The 18901-nt window shown below is 51.7% G+C and overlaps 1 protein-coding gene across 16 annotated transcripts in view; it reads left to right on the top strand.

Moving 5' to 3' along the window:
* Positions 1-18901, top strand: part of SGSM3 (small G protein signaling modulator 3) — a 45363-nt gene that overhangs the window by 21243 nt on the left and 5219 nt on the right. For 2 of the 16 annotated variants that reach the window (XR_010139424.1, XM_054542895.2), the window contains exons 2-22: positions 9464-9581; positions 9775-9804; positions 10379-10461; positions 10921-10987; positions 13090-13298; positions 13400-13507; positions 13987-14130; positions 14434-14629; positions 14863-15008; positions 15222-15446; positions 15810-15864; positions 15994-16121; positions 16206-16361; positions 16582-16636; positions 16864-16913; positions 17069-17221; positions 17419-17489; positions 17586-17634; positions 17724-17809; positions 18039-18161; positions 18254-18314. Coding sequence is in view for 13 of the 16 variants with exons in the window: in XM_054542895.2 (XP_054398870.1) it covers positions 9575-9581; positions 9775-9804; positions 10379-10461; positions 10921-10987; positions 13090-13298; positions 13400-13507; positions 13987-14130; positions 14434-14629; positions 14863-15008; positions 15222-15446; positions 15810-15864; positions 15994-16121; positions 16206-16361; positions 16582-16636; positions 16864-16913; positions 17069-17221; positions 17419-17489; positions 17586-17634; positions 17724-17809; positions 18039-18161; positions 18254-18314 (2202 nt within the window). In the remaining 3 variants the exon portion in view is untranslated. 16 annotated transcript variants of the gene reach the window in all.

The raw sequence follows: 18901 nt of genomic DNA on the forward strand, positions 1-18901 counted from the left end.
ACAATCAACCAAAGCCAGTGGGTTGGAAACCTGAGTTTCAAAGTGTTGTCAGTTTTTTTTTTTTTTTTTCCAGTGATTATTCCAGTGATTACTTAGACTATGGCAGGGGAAGGGGGCTTGTTACAGTAACTTGAAAAATTACAGGCTTTTTTTTTTTTTTTTTTTTTTTTTCCAGCAGCTTAGGAAGTTCCTGACTTCACAGGTTGCTAAGATGTCAAATTCATGCAGAGCTGTGTTAGGAAATTGTTAGTTACAAATGAGAGAGAAGGGGATCCTTTTCACAGTTATGGATAAGCTATTTCTAATTGCTTATACTTTCTTTTCTTTCCTTGGTTTTGTATAAGCATTAAATCTCTGCAAAGGTGGATATTTAAGGTGGTGAGTAGTAGCAGCTCTGCAGGAGAAGAGAAAGGCAAAATGGGGAGAAGCTAATTCACTGTTGGCAGTACTCAGCTTCATTGGTGGTCCTCAGAAAAAACTCAGCCTTTTTACTCTAATGTTCTACTATACTTAAACTGTAATTATTTTTAAAATTGAGATATAATTCATATACCATAAAAGTGACCCTTTTAAAGTGTATAATTTACCAGTTTTTAGTACATTCACTATGTTGTGCAACCATCATCAGTATCTAATTCCAGAACATCTGCATTAGCCCAAAAGAAAACTCCGTTACCCACTGGCAGTCATTTCCTATCTGCCCTTCCCTCAGCCCCTGGCAACCATTCATCTACTTTCAGTCTTAATGGATTTGCCTATGTTGGACATTTCATATAAATGGAATCATACAGTATGCAGCCCCTTGTGACTGGCTTCTTTCACTGAGCATAATATTTTCAAGGTTCATTCATGTTGTAGCACATATCAGTATTTCATTCCTTTTATGGATGAATAATATAGTTTATTGTCTGTGTATGCTACATTTTGTTTATCCATCAATTGATAGACATTGGATTGTTTTCACCTTTTGACTATTTTACTTTTTTTTTTTTTTGAGACAGAGTCTCACTTTGTTGCCAGGCTGGAGTGCAGTGGCACGATCTCGGCTCACTGCAACCTCTGCCTCCCAGGTTCAAGCAATTCTCCCGCCTCGGCCTCCCAAATAGCTGGGACTAAGAGGCGCGTGCCACCACGCCCAGCTAATTTTTGTATTTTTAGTAGAGATGGGGTTTCACCACGTTGGCCAGGCTGGTCTCAAACTCCTGACCTCAGGTGATCCGCCAGCCTTGGGCCACCCAAAGAGCTGGGATTATAGGCGTGAGCCACTGTGCCAGGCCTGTACATTTTTAAATGGTTGAAGTCATATACTGTCTTCATGCTGATGATTCTACTTTTCTTTTATTCCTTCTTCAACCCACTCCAGTTGGACTTTCACCTTGACCATTAAAATTAAAAGCTCTTTTCAGGATCACAAACAAACTTCAGCTTGCTAAGCCAAGGACCAGTTCTCTGTCCTCATATTGATTGACACGAATGATCACCCACTCCTTGTCTTAGTTTGTTTTGTGCTGCTGTAACAGAATATGCTGGGTCATTTTTAAAGAACAGAAATTTATTTCTCACAGTTTGGGAGGCTCGGAAGTCCAAGGTGTTTGTTGAGGGCCTTCCTGCTGCATCCTAATATGGCAGAAGGGCAAGAGAGCCAACTCCTTCTGTCAAGCCCCTTTAGGAGGGGACCCAATCCCATTGATGTGGGAGGAGCCTTCATGGCCTCATCACCTCTTAAAGGTTCCAGCTCTTAATACTATCACATTGGCTACACCTGAATTTTGGAGGGGACACATTAAAACCAAAGCACTCTTTCTAGAAATACTCACTTCTATTGGTTTCCACAACACAACACACTATTCGTTTTCCTTCTGTTTCATTGGCCAGTTCCCAGATTTTGTTTCCTGCCTCCTTTTCTGCCTAACTTCTAAATGTTGGAGTGTTTTAGGATTTGGTCCTAGGCCCCCTACTCTGCATTCCCTTCTTGGCAATGATATCTAGTTCTGCGCTATGCTGATGCTTCCCACATTTACATTTCTAGTTCTGACATCTGTGAACTCCGTGCTCGTAAGGTGCAAACTTGACATCTCCACGTAGGAGTCTGATCGGCCTCCCAGCTTAACATGGCCAAAGCAGAACTCTTGATTTCTAACCCCAAAATCTGCTCTTTCACCAGGATTCCCTTGTCTTAGTTGATGGGACCTGCACAGTTGCTCAGGTCCAAGACCTTGGAGACTGGCCAGGCATGATGGCTCATGCCTATAATCCCAGCCCTTTGGGAGGCCGAGGCGGGTGGATCACGAGGTCAGGAGTTTGAGACCAGCCTGGCCAACATGGTGAAACCCCATCTCTACTAAAAATACAAAAATTAGCCAGGCGCGGTGGCGGGCACCTGTAATCCCAGCTACTTGGGAGGCTGAGGCAGGAAAATCGCTTGAACCCAGGAGGCAGAGGTTGCAGTGAGTGAGATTGTGCCACTGCACTCTAGCCTGGGTGACAGAGTAAGACTCCTGTCCCAAAAAAAAAAAAAAAAAAAAAAAAAAATCCAGTTTTTGCCATGGCTAGAAGGGCCATCTGTCAGCTAGTTCCTGCCTCCTTTCCCAACGTTATCTGCTACTTTCTCCCTCATCACTACTCTTCTAGATCTTCACAGACCTGATCCTTATTCTGGTGTGAGCTGAAAGGTCATTTCCTCAGAGAGGCCTTCCCCAACCACCAATTAAAAATAGCCCCTCCACTCCTACCTGCCACTTTGTAACCTATTGTTCTGTTTTCTTCATGGCATGTATTATTATTTTGAAATTATTTACATATTTATTGTCTGTTTTCTGTAACTAATAATAACTGGCATTTATTAAGTACATGCCTTGTGCCGAGTATTGATACAAGTACTACATTTTCTCACTTAACTTCATAAGTAGCATAGGTATTATTTCCATTTTACAGAAGAAATTGCAGATTCATGAAAGCAAGAACTTTGTCCATCTTGTTTTACTTTATATCTCTAACGCATGGAACAGTGTTTGGCAAATAGTAGTTGCAAAAAATTTTTTTTTGTTGGTTGGATAGATGAATGAAAAACTCCCACATTGACATTTCTACCTCTGACATCTCCCCATAAACATAGATTTATAGATGTAATAACTTACTTAACAGCTCCATTTGGATTTCTAAATAAGCATTTAAATTACTCCATAACTCTTTTTTTTTTTAGACAGGATCTCACCCTGTCGCCCAGGCTGGAGTGCAGTGGCACAATCTCAGCTCACCGCAACCTCCACCTCCCAGGCTGAACCGACTCTCCTGCCTCAGCCTCCCAAGTAGCTGGGATTACAGGTGCCTGCTGTGACCATGCCCAGCTAATTTCTGTAATTTTAGTGGAGACGGGGTTTCACCATGTTGGCCAGGTTGGTCTCGAACTCCTGACCTCAGGTGATCTGCCCACCTTGGCTTCCCAAACTGCTGGGATTACAGGCGTGAGCCACTGTGCCCAGCCCCTGCCCCATAACTCTTAACTTCCCCCCTCCCCAAACCTGTTTTGTTCCCGTTTCTCTCATATTAGGAAATGGCATCATCATAAGCCCAGGAGTACAGACCGGAAACCTAGGCCTTGCCTGTGGTCACTCCCATTCTCATTCCCCACATCCAACTCTGCAGCAAGGCCTGTTGATTCTACCTCTGATTGTGTCTTGAATCTGTTACTTCTCTTTTTTCTCCACTGTCACTTCAGCCTCATTCTCCATAGTCTTTCCCCTGCACGCCACACTTGCCTGCAAGCATCCACTCTTGTCTCTCTACAAGCTATTTGCCCACATAGCAGCCAAACTGGACCCACATACGTTTTAGAGGTGTGCTGAAGAATAGGCGCCGAGGAGAAAAACCAGGAAGAAAACCAATATTTTGTACCCTTACCTTGAAAAAGGTATTCATATATTTTTTCCTCTTCTAAAAAATGTTCATGTTTCTTTGAGCATTTATTGTCTGATTTTACCCCTTTTAGCATCTATAGAAGCCACATTAATCTTTTTTTACTCCAGCCTTTCTTGGACTTTCCCGGCTTTGTGCTTTTCTCCGTGAGTTTTTATTGATAGCTTCCAGTGTCCTCTTCCCCTCCTCACAGAGGAAATGCAGTCTTCAGCATCTCAGAGGCCTCTCAGAAGTATTTTTGCTCAGGCCGAGTGCGGTGGCTCACGCCTGTAATCCCAGCACTTTGGGAGGCCGAGGTGGGTGGATCACTTGAGGTCAGAAGTCTGAGACCAGCCTGGCCAACACGGCGAAACCCCAACTCTACTAAAAATACAAAAAATTAGCCGGGCGTGGTGGCACATGCCTGTAATCCCAGCTACCCGGGAGGCTGAGGCAGGAGAATCGCTTGAACCCGGGAGGCGGAGGTTGCAGTGAGCTGAGATTGCGCCATTGCACTCCAGCCTGGGCGACAGAGTGAGACTGTCTCAAAAAAAAAAAAAAAAGTATTTTTGCTTATGTTGCTTACAGCTTTCATTTTCCATGGTAAATGTCTGTAGAAAACCATCTATGCAGTAGTAGCAACCATGCCGTGTTGTTAAGAAAATAGGACACAGGACAGGACAGTAGGACCAGAGTGAATGGGGGGCCATATCCCTCTGATCTATAGGAAGAGACCACAGGAAATGGACAGACCTTTTCTGCCCCTCCCCATAGATGTGGGAAAACAGGGTTTATAGTAAGATCTGACCTTCTGTGCTTTTTAAACAAAATTTGCCTTATAGGAAATTGTAGGATTAGCAAACTAGGGAGTATGTACATTTAATTTTGAAAAACTCTTTCTAGAGCTCCTCAAAGGTTCCTAAATCAATCCTGTTTTTCAAGTTTCTGCCTCTCAGTACTCCTGTGACAACAGGAGGGCAGCCACCCTGACGTGGCTAACTCTCTGGGCTGTTCCTGCCAACTCCCAGATGGCTGCTTTCAGGAAGGTTTCCATAGCGACCAGAGGCAGGAAAAACCTGCCCACCCAGCTTAACAATTCACATCCGGCTGGGCTCTATAGCCAGTAGGAGAAGTGGCGTGTTTATATATACTTATATACATTACATACATTTATATGTGTGTGTAGCATTAAAGAGCTAAACCCTGCAGACTCTATATCCAGAATCTGGCCGGGTGTGGTGGCTCACACCTGTAATCACAGCACTTGGGGAGGCTGAGGCAGGAGGATCACTTAAGCTCAGGAATTCAAGACCAGCCTGGGCAACATAGAGGGACCTTGTCTCTAAAAAAATAAATACGATAAAATATATCCATAATCTGACCATTTCTCAGCGTTCCCACTATAGGAAAGTCAACATACCTTTCACCCTGACTAATCTAACAGCCTCCTCTATGTCCACCACCACCTCTGCAAGATGGCCAGAGAGGGCTCAGAGCCCTCCCCTACTTTCCCAGCTCACTGAGGATGAAGCCCAGAATCTCCACCACACTGTGAGGCCTCGTAGCCCCCTGCTGTATCTTCTCCCACCGTGCAGACTGTTTCTTCCCACTCTTTTCCTTCTCATTCCCCAGCCCCTCCAGCCTGCTGGCTGCCTTGTGGCTGTTTCAGCGTGCCCAGTGTGCTCCCAACTTGGGGCTGCTTCTCCCTGGATCTCCTTTCCCTCAGGTAGCCATGAGCCCTCAGTTCCTTTTGGTTTTTGCTCAGGTGTCCCTAACCCTTATTCTTAAAGAGCTTCTCCTGAATGCTTGATATAAATCCCCTCTCTTCTGATACTCTCCACACCTTGACCTTTATTTTTCCTTGCAGCACTGTAGTTAGTTATCACAATCTATTTCTGTGTTTATCATCCGATTCTTTTTTTTTTTGAAACGGAGTCTCTGTCGCCAGGCTGGAATGCAGTGGCGCCATCTCAACTCACTGCAACCTCTGCCCCCCGGGTTCAAGCGATTCTCCTGCCTCGGCCTCCTGAGTAGCTGGGACTACAGGCACACGCCACCACGCCCAGCTAATTTTTGTATTTTTAGTAGGACAGGGTTTCACCATGTTGGCCAGGATGGTCTCAATCTCCCGACCTCAGGTGATCCACCCACCTCGGCCTCCCAAAGTGCTGGGATTACAGGCATGAGCCACCGGGCCCAGCCTGTCATTTGATTCTCTAATGTAAGGGTTGGGGCTTTTTCCCCCACTGTTGCGTCCCAGCCCTTAGAAGCTGCCTGGCTCTTAGGGGTGCTCAGTCCCCATTTGCTGATGAATGAATGAGTGGGAGGACAGCCAAGATCAGGAAAGGGGAGCGACTCCTGAGTGGGCCTTCCCAGCCCCTTCAGGCCTCCACAGCCAGATGTAGCTGATTTCTCCGCTACAAGCAGCCTGCAGGTGCTCCGTCACACTTTTACTCTGCCCTTTCAGAACAACCAACCAAACCCCTGCCTCTGGGGCCGATGGTGATGAGGAGTCTTTCTCATGCTCTCAACTGGGACATGCTACGTTGAACCATACACAGTTGTCATTTTTGTAAGCTGTAATGGATGAATATCAGCAATTTAATATGGTTCAACATAGTTTTTAGTATACCTCAATGAGGAGGGTCCATATATTAACAATAACTTTCTAGAAATTTTTAGGACTACTAATTGTCTGATACTTATTGAGTACTTATGTGTCAGGCAGTGTGCTAAAGGCCTTATTTGCATCGTCTCACGTAATCCTCATAACCACAGTAAGGCATAGGTATTATTATTCCATTCTATTGAAAAGAAAACTGATACAGACGTGAAGTAAACTTGCCCATGGTTATAACAAGTGGGCACGGGCCCACTCTGCTACACGAGTAGCAGAGCTAGGATTGGACTGGAGATGTCTTTCCTTTTTTTTTTGAGACAGAGTCTCACTCTGTCACCCAGGCTGGAGGGCAGTGGTGCGATCTTGGCTCACTGCAACCTCCGCCTCCCGGGTTCAAGCAATTCTCGTGCCTCAGCCTCTCAAGTAGCTGCGATTACAGGGATGCACCACCATGCCTGGCTAATTTTTTTGTATTTTTAGTAGAGACAGGGTTTCACCATGGTGGCCAAGCTGGTCTCAAACTTCTGGCCTCAAGTGATCTGCCCACCTCAGCCTCTCAAAGTGCTGGGATTACAGGCGTGAGCCACCGCGCCCAGCCGAGATGTCTTTACTTTTAATTATAGTGCAGAGGATGAGCGCTGAGCCCACTCCCTCCCAAGGCTGACACGTGGTTGTTCTGCCACAGCCATTTGGCATCTCAGGCTCCAAGCCAGCGGGAGGCGTAATAGAGCACTGGGTTCCATTCCCAGGGCCATCTAGCTGGTGGCCATGTGTCTGTCATTTCACAGGGTGGGGTTGCATGGTGTGGCAGGGCAAAGTTTTGGGAGTCCATTTGGAAACTATCAGTCTCTTCTTGGCTTATTTTCTGTTGTGTAAGGAATAAATGTGTTGTAAGGATTGAATGATGACATGACATGCTTTTTAAAACTTCTAGCTCAGTCTCTTTAATGTAAAAATATGTAATCATCCAGCTCATAGTTCTGAGGGAAACCCTATATCACATATATTTTACACTGAAGGAAGACATTAAAATTCCATTCTCTTCACACAGGACCAACCAACCAGGGGATGGCTGGCCTGTTGGGGAAGCAGGTTCTGCCATCTGGTTCTCAGCGGGCATGTCTGGAAGCAGGAGGGAGTGTCTCTCCCATTTGGGTACCGAAGCCTCTATAACAGTCAGGAATGTTCTGCTGTGGCCATTATCCTAAACGTGGCTTGGCCAGTGTGTGTCTGGGGCAGGAGCAGAGGCCGGGACACAGCTGAGCTGCCCACAGGAGCTATTTTTGCCCCCACACTTGTATGTCTTTAAAGAGAACTGGGATTTTCTCACAGCTCCTTTGAAGTGGTGGTTTGATTTTCCTCTTTTTTGCTTCTCACTTACCTAATTCTTCCCAATTTATCTAGAATTCCCAACACCAGAATTCCATGGCAGATAGCATGGAGAAGAGGTTCTGTTAAGGACCAGGATAACAACGGTCATTTCTGAATTCTCATTGTCTGAAAAATGGCAAAAGTAAATTTTTCTTCAGTGCCAGGTTTAGGTAAATATGATTTCAAAAACGGAATGTAACTTGTCTTGAAATCTTTCAACCACATCTCGTTGTTACCTCCACTTCCTTTCATAGAGTGAGAGGCTTCCATTCTGTGGTTAGAAGTGAAAGGCTTGGCCGGGGGCGGTGCTCACGCTTGTAATCCCAGCACTTTGGGAGGCTGAAGCAGGCGGATCTGTTGAGCTTAGGAGTCCGAGACCAGCCTGGGCAACATGGTGAAACTCTATATCCACAAGAAATACAAAAATTAGCCAGGCGTGGTGGCGTGTGCCTACAGTCCCAGATACTTGGGATGCTGAGGTGGGAGGATCCCATGAGCCTAGGAGGTCAAGGCTGCAGTGAGCTGTGATTGTGCCCCTGCACTGCAGCGTGGGTGACAGAGTGAGACCCTGTCTCAAAAAAAAAAAAAAGACAAATAGCTGCTGGGAACGGTGGCTCACACCTGTAATCCCAGCTACTTGGGGGCCTGAGGTAGGAGGATCACTTGAGCCCAGGAGTTCAAGAATGCAGTGAGCTATGATTTCGCTACTGCACTCCAGCCTGAGTGACAGAATGAGACTCTGTCCCCAAAAAAAAAAAAAAAAAAAAAAGGAAACCCAATTTACAAATGGGCAAAGGCCTGGTGCAGCCTGTAATCCCAGCACTTTGGGAGGCCAGGGCAGGCAGACTGCTTGAGCCCGGGAGTTCAAGACCAGCTTGGGCAACATGGCAAAAACCCCTCTCTACACAAAAATACAAAAATTAGCCAGGCATGGTGGTGCGTGCCTGTAGTCCCAGCTACTTGGGAGGCTGAGGTGGGAAGATCACTTGAGCCCGGGAGGCGGAGGCTGCAGTGAGCCAAGATCGAGCCACTGCACTCAAGCCTGGGCCACAGAGCAAGACCCTGCCTCAAAAAATAATAAACAAAAATTAAAATGGGCAAAGTGTGATTTTTTTTTCCCCCTTCCCTTGTTAAACAATGGCAAGGACTTCAGTTCCCACTGCCTCTAGGCTAGCAAAATCAGAGTGTGGGTGGAAAGGACTCCTCTTTGTAGGAGAGAGGGTGCTGTAGAATGACTTTCCTCAGGCCGGGTGCGGTGGCTCGCGCCTGTAATCCCAACACTTTGGGAGGCCGAGGCGGGGGGCATCACGAGGTCAGGAGTTCAAGACCAGCCTGGCCAATATGGTGAAACCCCGTCTCTACTAAAAAGACAAAAATCAGCCGGGTGTGGTGGTGCACCCCTGTAGTCCCAGCTACTCGGGAGGCTGAGGCAGAAGAATCTCTTGAACCCAGGAGGCAGAGGTTGCAGTGAGCTGAGATTGCACCACTGCACTCCAGCCTGGGTGACCAAGCGAGACTCTGTCTAAAAAAAAATTAAAAAAAAAAATAGAATGACTTTCCTCTTTGCTCTTCTAACAGGGCAGATGATTCTGGACCAGATGAAGCCTGAGGAGCCTTCCAGCTCTAAGATAGCAGGATAGGAGACTTCTAAGATTGGAGCTGCAGAAGACTTGCCAGCCTACCAGCACAATGTCAGGTAGAGGCAGGGGCTGGACTTGGAAACGGGGTTTGAAGCTCTCACAGAGGAGCCAGAGGGATGGAAGCTGGCTTGTTTTCCTTAAAACAGCATCCAGATAAGAGTGGTGGAGATGGTAGGGAAGGCTTCTGGCTGGCTGAGAAAGTTACTAAAACTTCCTTCTCAGCTCTGCTCTCCAACTCTCCTCCTCCAGCTCTCCAGCCCGCAGATCTGCACTCCTCAGGTGGAGAAAGAGGCCGGAAGATGAAGTTTGGTCATGTTTTGTAATGTGCTGCTGTTTCTTCCCCCTCTTCTCCAGAAATTTGCTGATTTCTAGGAGGTTTCTTTCATTCTGCTCCTTCCCTACCCATCACGCTTGAGATGGGCCAGTCCCTTTAATGCTGGTGCTCTTAGAGGGAGAGGGTATTTCCTGATTTGAATTTTGCCTCTGCATTTTCTTTTTTCTTTCTTTCTTTCTTTTTTTTTTTTTTTTTTGGAGGCAGAGTTTCGCTCTTGTTGCCCAGGCTGGAGCGCAATGGCACGATCCTTGCTCACTGCAACCTCCGCTTCCCAGGTTCAAGCTATTCTCCTGCCTCCCAAGTAGCTGGGATTACAGGCATGTGCCACCATGCCCAGCTAATTTTGTATTTTTAGTAGAGATGGGTTTCACCATGTTGGCCAGGCTGGTCTCAAACTCCTGACCTCAGGTGATCTGCCCACCTCGGCCTCCCAAATTACTGAGATTACAGGCGTGAGCCACCACGCCTGGCCTGCCTCTGCATTTTCTTGATTGTTCTCCTGGTCCTCTTTGGTTTTAGGAAGCCATACACCTGCCTGTGGCCCTTTCTCAGCCCTGACTCCGAGCATATGGCCCCAGGAGATCTTGGCCAAGTACACGCAGGTATAGCAGTTAGCCAGGCACCAGCCTGCTGTGCTCCCACGCTGCGGTATGAAGGGGACCCAGCTCTGCAGGCTGCCCAGGAAGAGGTGGCCAACTCACACAGGGTTATGGGTTCCCCACCAGAGATGGTATCTTAGCTGCATGTGCCTGTGTGAATCAACCACTGTGGCACTATGCTCTCAGTATTATAGGGACACAGCTGCATAAAACATGTTTCTTGCCTTGATTTTATTATCTTTGACCTCTGAGAAGAACAAGGAAAACAGAAGGTTGAGAAAATGCTAGAGGGTTCAGAGAAGGTTGCGTGGTAACCAGAGGCGGCTTCTGGAAGAGTAGCCTTTGATCTGAGCCTGAAGGCTGGGTGGGATTGTAGCAGGCAACCCTGTGGGTGGCATCTTTCAGACCTGAGGCCCCCAACCAGGGGACAGACAACTGACTTCAACCTCATCCTGATTCTAGAAGGAAGAGTCAGCAGAGCAACGAGAGTTCTACTACGATGAGTTTGGTTTCCGTGTGTACAAGGAAGGTAAACTTGAGCCCCTTTTGTGTGTCATCTTGCTGATGTTCTTTGGGGAGGACTCCGCTCCCTTGACTGGAATTACCCGGCCTGTGATAGCTGAGCCCTGATGCGTCAGGGTTCCAGATTTAAGGACAGAGTATATCTGAGGGTGATACTCTTATAAGTATGGGAGACCTCTGCTTTTTTTGAGATAAATTTTACTGATCCTCACCTGACAGTAAAAGCAATCGTGTTCACTGTAAGAAGTGTTCACTGTAAGAAGTTGAAAAATTCAGGCTGGACGTGGTGGCTCACGCCTGTAATCCCAGCACTTTGGGAGGCTGAGGTGGGTGGATCACTTGAGGCCAAGAGTTCACCTGGCTAACATGGTGAAACCCCATCTCTACTAAAAATACAAAATTTGCCAGGTGTGATGGTGTGCAACTATAATCCCAGCTACTTGGAAGGCTGAGGCAGGAGAATCTCTTGAACCCAGGAGGTGGCGGTTGCAGTGAGCCGAGACTGCGCCACTGCACTCTAGCCTGGGCAACAAGAGCAAAACTCTGTCTCAAAAAAGAAAAAAGCATATTTTCAATGGCTGTATAATATCCTATTATAATGAACGTACAGTATTTGGATAACCACTTTTCTATAACTGAGTCTCTAGTCCATTTCTGTTGTTTTCTACTGTAAATGGACCTTTTGGTCCTGAGTGGGCTATTGGGAAGGCCATCTGCCAGGCCGGAACTGTGGCTAGGACATTTTAATTGACTGCAACTAATCACCTTCAGGTCACTCACGTTTCCAATTCTGACAAAAGTTTTCCTTGTTCTTCTGATTCGTAGGCAGGTATTTGCAGGTTAAAGGTTTGGGTTGAGATGGACACAGGGAACTTGGTGGTATGATGGAAGTATCTGTGTTTGGCTGGGTCACTGGAGTCAGAGTGTTCACTGTTACACCTTGGAACTGAGACTGCTTGATGGGGACAATGTTCAGACATTTGTTTATACACCAAAATGTACACCTAACATCTGTGCATTTTACTGTAGGTAAAATCATTAAAGTTGGTGTTTTTGAAAGCTGGGCTGAGGGATTGGCTTTTGGGTGAATAAGGACGAGGCTGTCTGCGGAGCTCACCCAGGGATTGGCTTTTGGGTGAATAAGGATGAGGCTGTCTGCGGAGCTCACCCAGGGATTGCTGGGCTGCCACAGGAGAGCTTGACCTCATTCATTCAACAAATATCTCATGAACCCAACTGTGGGTGGTGCAGTCTCCACAGCTGCATCCCCCCGCAGGCCCTCGAACAAAACTGAAGGTGGTCTCAACTGCATGGAGTTCTCATTTTAGTGAGGGAGACAGGCAGTAAACAAGCATGTAATATTCTGGAGCAAGAAGGGCTGGGAAAATACTTCCAGGGATAGAGAAGAGGGGCAGTAAATCATATATAAAAAGGCCCTGAAGTGGCCCTTTCAGACCATGTCATTAGAGTGGAGAGAGCAAGAGGAAAATGGCAGGGGGTGAGGACAGAGTGGGCACGGCCCAGAGGAAGCAGCTGAGGGAGCCCTGGAAGGCCCTTGGCTTTGAGTCTCAGCTCTGAGCAGAGTGGCGTGATCTGACTTGCATTTTGGAAGGGTCTCTGCGGCTGCTGAGGAGAACAGCCTTTGGGAGGTGAGGGTAGCAACAGGGAGGTCAGCGGGAGGCCACTGCAGAGATCTGGATGAAGGACAATGGCTTGGACAAGGGCCATGGTCAGGGGTGGTGAGGCGTAAAGGAATCCTGTGGGTTTGCTGATGGACTGAGTGTGGGGTCTGGGCGAGGGAGGAGCCAGAGGTGACTCCAAGGTTTAGGCTGAGCATCGGGAGAATGGAGGTGTCATTTCTGGATCCAGGTAGTACTATGGTAGGAGTGGCTTTGAGGAGAAGGTGAAGAGCTTTGCTCCTCATAGGGTGCATGTTAGATGCTCACCTGGAGCTGTCAGAAAGCCATTAGCTGTGGGAATCTGGATCTGGGGGGAGAGAGCTGGCCTAGAGCCATGAAGCTCAGACCCTCCTGAAGACAGAGGCTTGGCTGCTTGGAGAACACGTAGTAGAGAATGCTTTTTCTTTCCTCCTCGGCTCTCTCTTGGCAGAAGGTGATGAGCCTGGCTCCAGTCTGCTGGCGAACTCCCCTCTGATGGAGGATGCTCCGCAGAGGCTGCGGTGGCAGGCCCACCTGGAGTTCACCCATAACCACGACGTGGAGGATCTCACCTGGGACAAGATAGCAGTCTCCCTACCCCGCTCTGAGAAGCTCCGCTCCCTGGTGCTGGCCGGCATCCCACATGGCATGAGGCCACAGGTAAGGTGGCCACAGGGACCCACAGGGTATTGAGAGGGTCTTGGCCCCATGATCAGGTGTCACGAGAAAGACTGAGTGCCCTTGCGGCTCCCTTCCCTCAGCTGTGGATGCGGCTCTCTGGGGCCCTGCAGAAGAAGAGGAACTCTGAGCTGTCCTACCGCGAGATTGTGAAGAACAGCTCCAACGATGAGACCATCGCTGCCAAGCAGGTGAGGCCGGCGGCACTGTGCAGGAAGAGCTGGAGGCTGTGGGCTCACAGGAGAGAGGGAGCCTGCCTGGGGCTCTTAGAGTGTGCCCTTGTTGTGGGGTAGGGGAGGATACTTGCTCCTTCCTTGGTCCTCTGCAGGCCACAGAAAGAATTGTCTAAAAGGCCATCAGTGCTGTGGAAGGGCTTGGAGATGGGGTTCCCAAGCCCAGGTCCACTTTAGGAACAGATGGGGACTCTAAATATAGACTCCAGGCTTTGGGCCACACGTTCTCATTCAGTCGGTCTGGCATGAAGCGTCCCAGCTGGATTTGATGTCCCGGCTCCACGTTGGCTGGGAGCTGACCCTGAAGGGAGGAGGAGTGACCTTGACCAGGAACACAAGGAATCCCCATTCCTGGGGGAGAAGCCCGCCTGGGGTCTGCCTCCCTCCCAGGGTGTCACAAGGTCTTGTTATTGTGGGTGCTGATGGCTGCCTGACAGATCGAGAAGGACCTGCTCCGCACCATGCCCAGCAACGCCTGCTTCGCCAGCATGGGTAGCATCGGGGTGCCCCGCCTGCGCAGGGTGCTCCGGGCCCTGGCCTGGCTCTACCCAGAGATTGGCTACTGCCAGGGCACTGGCATGGTGAGCACAGCCCCAGAAAGGGCAGTGGCAGCCCCAGGACCCCCTCCAGGACCCTAACAAGGGGTGGCCTCCCACTCCGGGGCATCCCCAAGATCAGGGCAGCTGCATGTTATGCAAGCAGAGGCGCCCCCCAAGGGGTGTGAAACTGACGCAGGCCAAGGAAAGCAGCCCAGGGAAGGCCTGTGTTCCAGCATGCGTGCCCCCCAAGAGGCTTTTGCTAATTGGTCTCCCTAGGGTAGGGGCACCTTTTCTAATTTGCACAAAGACCTGGGTAAAGGGTCCTTGTCCCCGTGCCCTGGCCAGGTGGCCGCCTGCCTCCTGTTGTTCCTGGAGGAGGAGGACGCCTTCTGGATGATGTCTGCCATCATCGAGGACCTGCTCCCCGCCTCCTACTTCAGCACCACCCTACTGGGCGTCCAGACTGACCAGCGGGTCCTGCGCCACCTCATTGTCCAGTACCTGCCTCGCCTGGACAAACTGCTCCAGGAGCATGACATTGGTAAGGCGCCCCTGAGCCACTGGCTCCCATTCTGCAGCTTGGAGGACTCAGGCGGGTGGCCAAGTAGGGATGGGGCACAGCCCCCCAACCATGGTCTTTGTCACTATTTTGTTCTCTGGTGTTCCCTGCCCCCTCCCCTCCTTTGCTCTTGAGCAGGGAGGACCTTGCTGCAGTTCTGGGGAGGGAGGTTTCCGCCACCTCCTCCCCAGCGGCTTTGGCTCCTGTGTTTACAGAGCTGTCCCTGATCACACTGCACTGGTTCCTCACGGCCTTCGCCAGCGTGGTGGACATCAAACTGCTCCTGCGCATCTGGGACCTGTTTTTCTACGAGGGCTCCCGGGTGCTGTTCCAGCTCACGCTGGGCATGCTGCACCTCAAGGTGCTCCACGGCCCCACTTCAGGCTGAGGAGTAGGAGCCCGAGAGGGGGGCAGGGGAGCGAGAGACCTCCCTGGGCCAGGCAAGACCGGCCCCCTGGCCCCTGACAACCGTGCCAAGGCAAACAGGTCCCTGAGGATGGGGGTTGGGATCAGCTCAGTGCCACGTCCCTGCAGTGACAACCTTCTTCCCCCATCCTGCCCTGGCATGGCCCAGGAGGAAGAGCTGATCCAGTCAGAGAACTCGGCCTCCATCTTCAACACACTATCGGATATCCCGTCGCAGATAGAGGATGCGGAGCTGCTTCTGGGGGTGGCCATGCGGCTGGCCGGCTCCCTCACCGATGTGGCCGTGGAGACTCAGCGCCGCAAGCACCTGGCCTATCTCATTGCAGACCAGGGCCAGCTCCTGGGGGCCGGCACCCTCACCAACCTCTCTCAGGTGGCCCAGGATCGGGGGGCCACACCTTGGCCCACAGCACACGGGGAGAAGGGGGTCATCTTGAAGTTCAGAGCGCGGGGGCTGTGGGAAACAAACCAGCCCTTCCTGCTCTGCCCCCCAGCCTGGCCCAGTCAGACCACAGCTGTGGGGTGACCCAGGCCTCCTCGGGCTTTGTGAACCTCAGGTTCTGACCCTAGCACAGTTTTGGAGGAAGGCAGACCCAGCTCTGAACTGATTATCTGTTTTCAATTCTCGGAGCCAGCATCAGAGGCCATTTCAGATGAGACAGTATAAGCCAAGGGCTTGGTGGGTTCTCTTCCTCCTGGGGGCCAGGACTGCCCTGACCCACTCCTCATGGTACAGGTTGTTCGCCGCAGGACCCAGCGGAGGAAGTCCACCATCACTGCTCTGCTCTTCGGTGAGAGCTCTGCGGGTGCCAGGCAGTGTGGGCATGCGGGAGTCTGTCCTCACGCTCATGTGGACGTGGAGCTTCCTCCTCGGGGGCCTGGAGTGGGCCGTGGTCACCATTGCTCTCTGGGCCTCCTAGGGGAGGATGACCTGGAGGCACTCAAGGCCAAGAACATCAAGCAGACGGAACTGGTGGCTGACCTCAGGGAAGCCATCCTGCGCGTGGCACGCCACTTCCAGTGCACAGACCCCAAAAACTGCAGTGTGGTGAGTCGCCAGCTCCCTGGGCTGCTACCAAACACGGCCCTAACTCCTCCAACCCCCTTGGTGGGCATGTGTTCACTGTGGCAGGAGCTGACTCCAGACTATAGCATGGAGAGCCACCAGCGGGACCACGAGAACTACGTGGCGTGTTCACGCAGCCACCGGCGCCGAGCCAAGGCCCTGCTGGACTTTGAGCGGCACGACGATGACGAGCTGGGCTTCCGCAAGAACGACATCATCACAGTGCGTGGGGCGCTGGACTACCAGGTCCTCAGGCTGTGGCGGGTTCCCCAGCCTCCCTCCACCAAGCCCCACCCCAACCCCTTTCCCTGTCAAGAGCTTCTCTTGTGAAGATGTAGGGGGTCTTGGACTGGCCTAGTTGCTGAGGAGTCATATCGGGGGTGCAGGAGGCGCTGGCCCAGGGTACCCAGCTTTGGTTCCTGCTGTTTTTCCTCCTGTGCAGATCGTGTCTCAGAAGGACGAGCACTGCTGGGTGGGGGAGCTCAACGGCCTACGAGGTGGGGTCCTTGGTCTGCTCTTGAGCTGGGAGAGGGAGGAGGGGGTGGGCACAGAAGACTTGGGTGGCCCTGGCCACTGCCAGGCCGTTCTCCTCTATACCCCTGCCTGGCTTGAGGTCCCTGAAGCAGCTGAGCGGGCTTCCCGCTGCCTCAGCCTGCCTGCGGGCTGTGTCTGCTCTGTCCTCGGCCCTCGTGGTTGCTCCTTACAGGGCCTGTTTTTCCCACAGGCTGGTTTCCAGCCAAGTTCGTGGAAGTCCTGGATGAGCGCAGCAAAGAGGTGAGGGGGTGGGCGGGCTAGGCATGGCTGGCACCCTTCTAGCCAGGGCCTGTGTCCCCAGTGAGTCCTGGCCTGTAGCATGGCAGAGAGGACAGAGGAGGGTGACTGGCTGCAGGCCTCAGGCAGGGCTTTCTCAGACCCATCCCTCCCATCAGTACTCCATCGCGGGGGACGACTCGGTGACGGAGGGCGTCACAGACCTCGTGCGAGGGACCCTCTGCCCGGCCCTTAAGGCCCTGTTCGAACATGGACTGAAGAAGCCATCCCTGCTTGGGGGCGCCTGCCACCCCTGGCTGTTTATCGAGGAGGTAAGTCAGTGGCTGGGCCCATGACCCCCACCCTGCACCAGCCCTGCTGTGCCCCCTAGTCCCCATCTTAGGCCCTTCCTGCCCTACAGAGAGGATGGGAAGAGCTGGCAGGGTGGTGACGGGTGCCCAGTCAGCCCCAAGGGCTTTGAACCAGCATCTTCCTGTCCCTACACTCACACCGTGTGCTGTCCCCACAGGCTGCAGGCCGGGAGGTCGAGAGAGACTTTGCCTCCGTGTATTCCCGCCTGGTGCTCTGTAAGACCTTCAGGTAACTGGGCCCGGGTTCTTCTGGTGGGGTCACCAGCAGTGGGAGGGCGGGGCCTAACCCAGCCCCGGCACCCCAGGAGCTTTGGTGCCCCCTCAGGTTGGATGAAGATGGCAAGGTCCTGACCCCGGAGGAGCTGCTCTACCGGGTAAGGAGGGCCTCCTCTGCCAGACCCTAGAGACCTCTCGGGTTAGCCTGTGGGGGAGCCTGAGTGACAGCTGACGGTGCTGTCCCCAGGCTGTGCAGTCTGTGAACGTGACCCACGATGCAGTGCACGCACAAATGGATGTGAAGCTCCGCTCACTGATCTGCGTGGGGCTCAAGTGAGTGTGGAAAAGGGGTTGGAGGAGGCCCTGGAGTGGGGGGACCCAGCCCAGCATCAGGGGGTCCTTACAGGGAACCCTAAAGGACAAAGAACCTCAGGGGCTCAGGTCCTTCCCCAAAGAGGGTGGTCTGGGAGCTGCTGAGAGACAGGTCGGAGGCTTCCACCATGGCTGCAGCGAGAAGGGCCTGGAGCTGCCCCCTGCTCCCCACTCCTGGCCATGTCCCCAGTGAGCAGGTGCTGCACCTGTGGCTGGAGGTGCTCTGCTCCAGCCTGCCCACAGTGGAGAAGTGGTACCAGCCCTGGTCCTTCCTGCGCAGCCCGGGCTGGGTCCAGATCAAGTGTGAGCTCCGGTGAGGACCTTACTGGGCTTGGGGGATGGAGGTGGGGCGGGAAGGGCTGGCTGGGGGTGACAAGAGCCTTACCACCCCCTCCTCACCTCTAGAGTCCTCTGCTGCTTTGCCTTCAGCCTCTCCCAGGACTGGGAGCTCCCTGCGAAGAGAGAGGTGGGTGGTGTGGGCCTCATAGGGCCTCCACTGATGGAGCTGCCCAAACTGTTTGCGGGGTGGCTAAGGTGGGAACCCGTAGTGCTGGTGTCAGCGGTTAGGAACCACCCCGGCCATGCCCAAGGCCTGTGAGGTGAGGGGCTGCCCTGTTTGCAGGCACAGCAGCCCCTGAAGGAGGGCGTCCGGGACATGCTGGTGAAGCACCACCTCTTCAGCTGGGATGTGGACGGGTGACCCCCTACTCCTCAGGCCTGCGTCTGAGGTGGCCCACGACCCCAAGCTGCAGAGCCCAGGAAAGAGCAGCTCCAGAGCCCCGGCCAGGGCCCCAGGATATCAGGCTGCCCCACTCCACGTTCCCCAGCACATCCCAGGTGGTGGGAGCAGAGGGTGCCCTACCCCACCAGGGTCCTTAGGGATGCTCTAGGCCAAACCACAGTTTGTACCAAAAACCTTGTGAGGAGGTGGGGGAGCCATGTCTGTGCCAGTCTTTGCTCAGGAAGAGGGAAGGGGATGGGGGTGGCTAGTAGGCTCCTGGACTCTTTGGTTTATAAATAAACTGTGTGTTTGAGAAAGCACCTCCCTGTCTT

This window comes from Pongo abelii, chromosome 23 (genome assembly GCF_028885655.2).
Source record: "Pongo abelii isolate AG06213 chromosome 23, NHGRI_mPonAbe1-v2.0_pri, whole genome shotgun sequence".
Lineage (NCBI taxonomy): Eukaryota > Metazoa > Chordata > Mammalia > Primates > Hominidae > Pongo > Pongo abelii.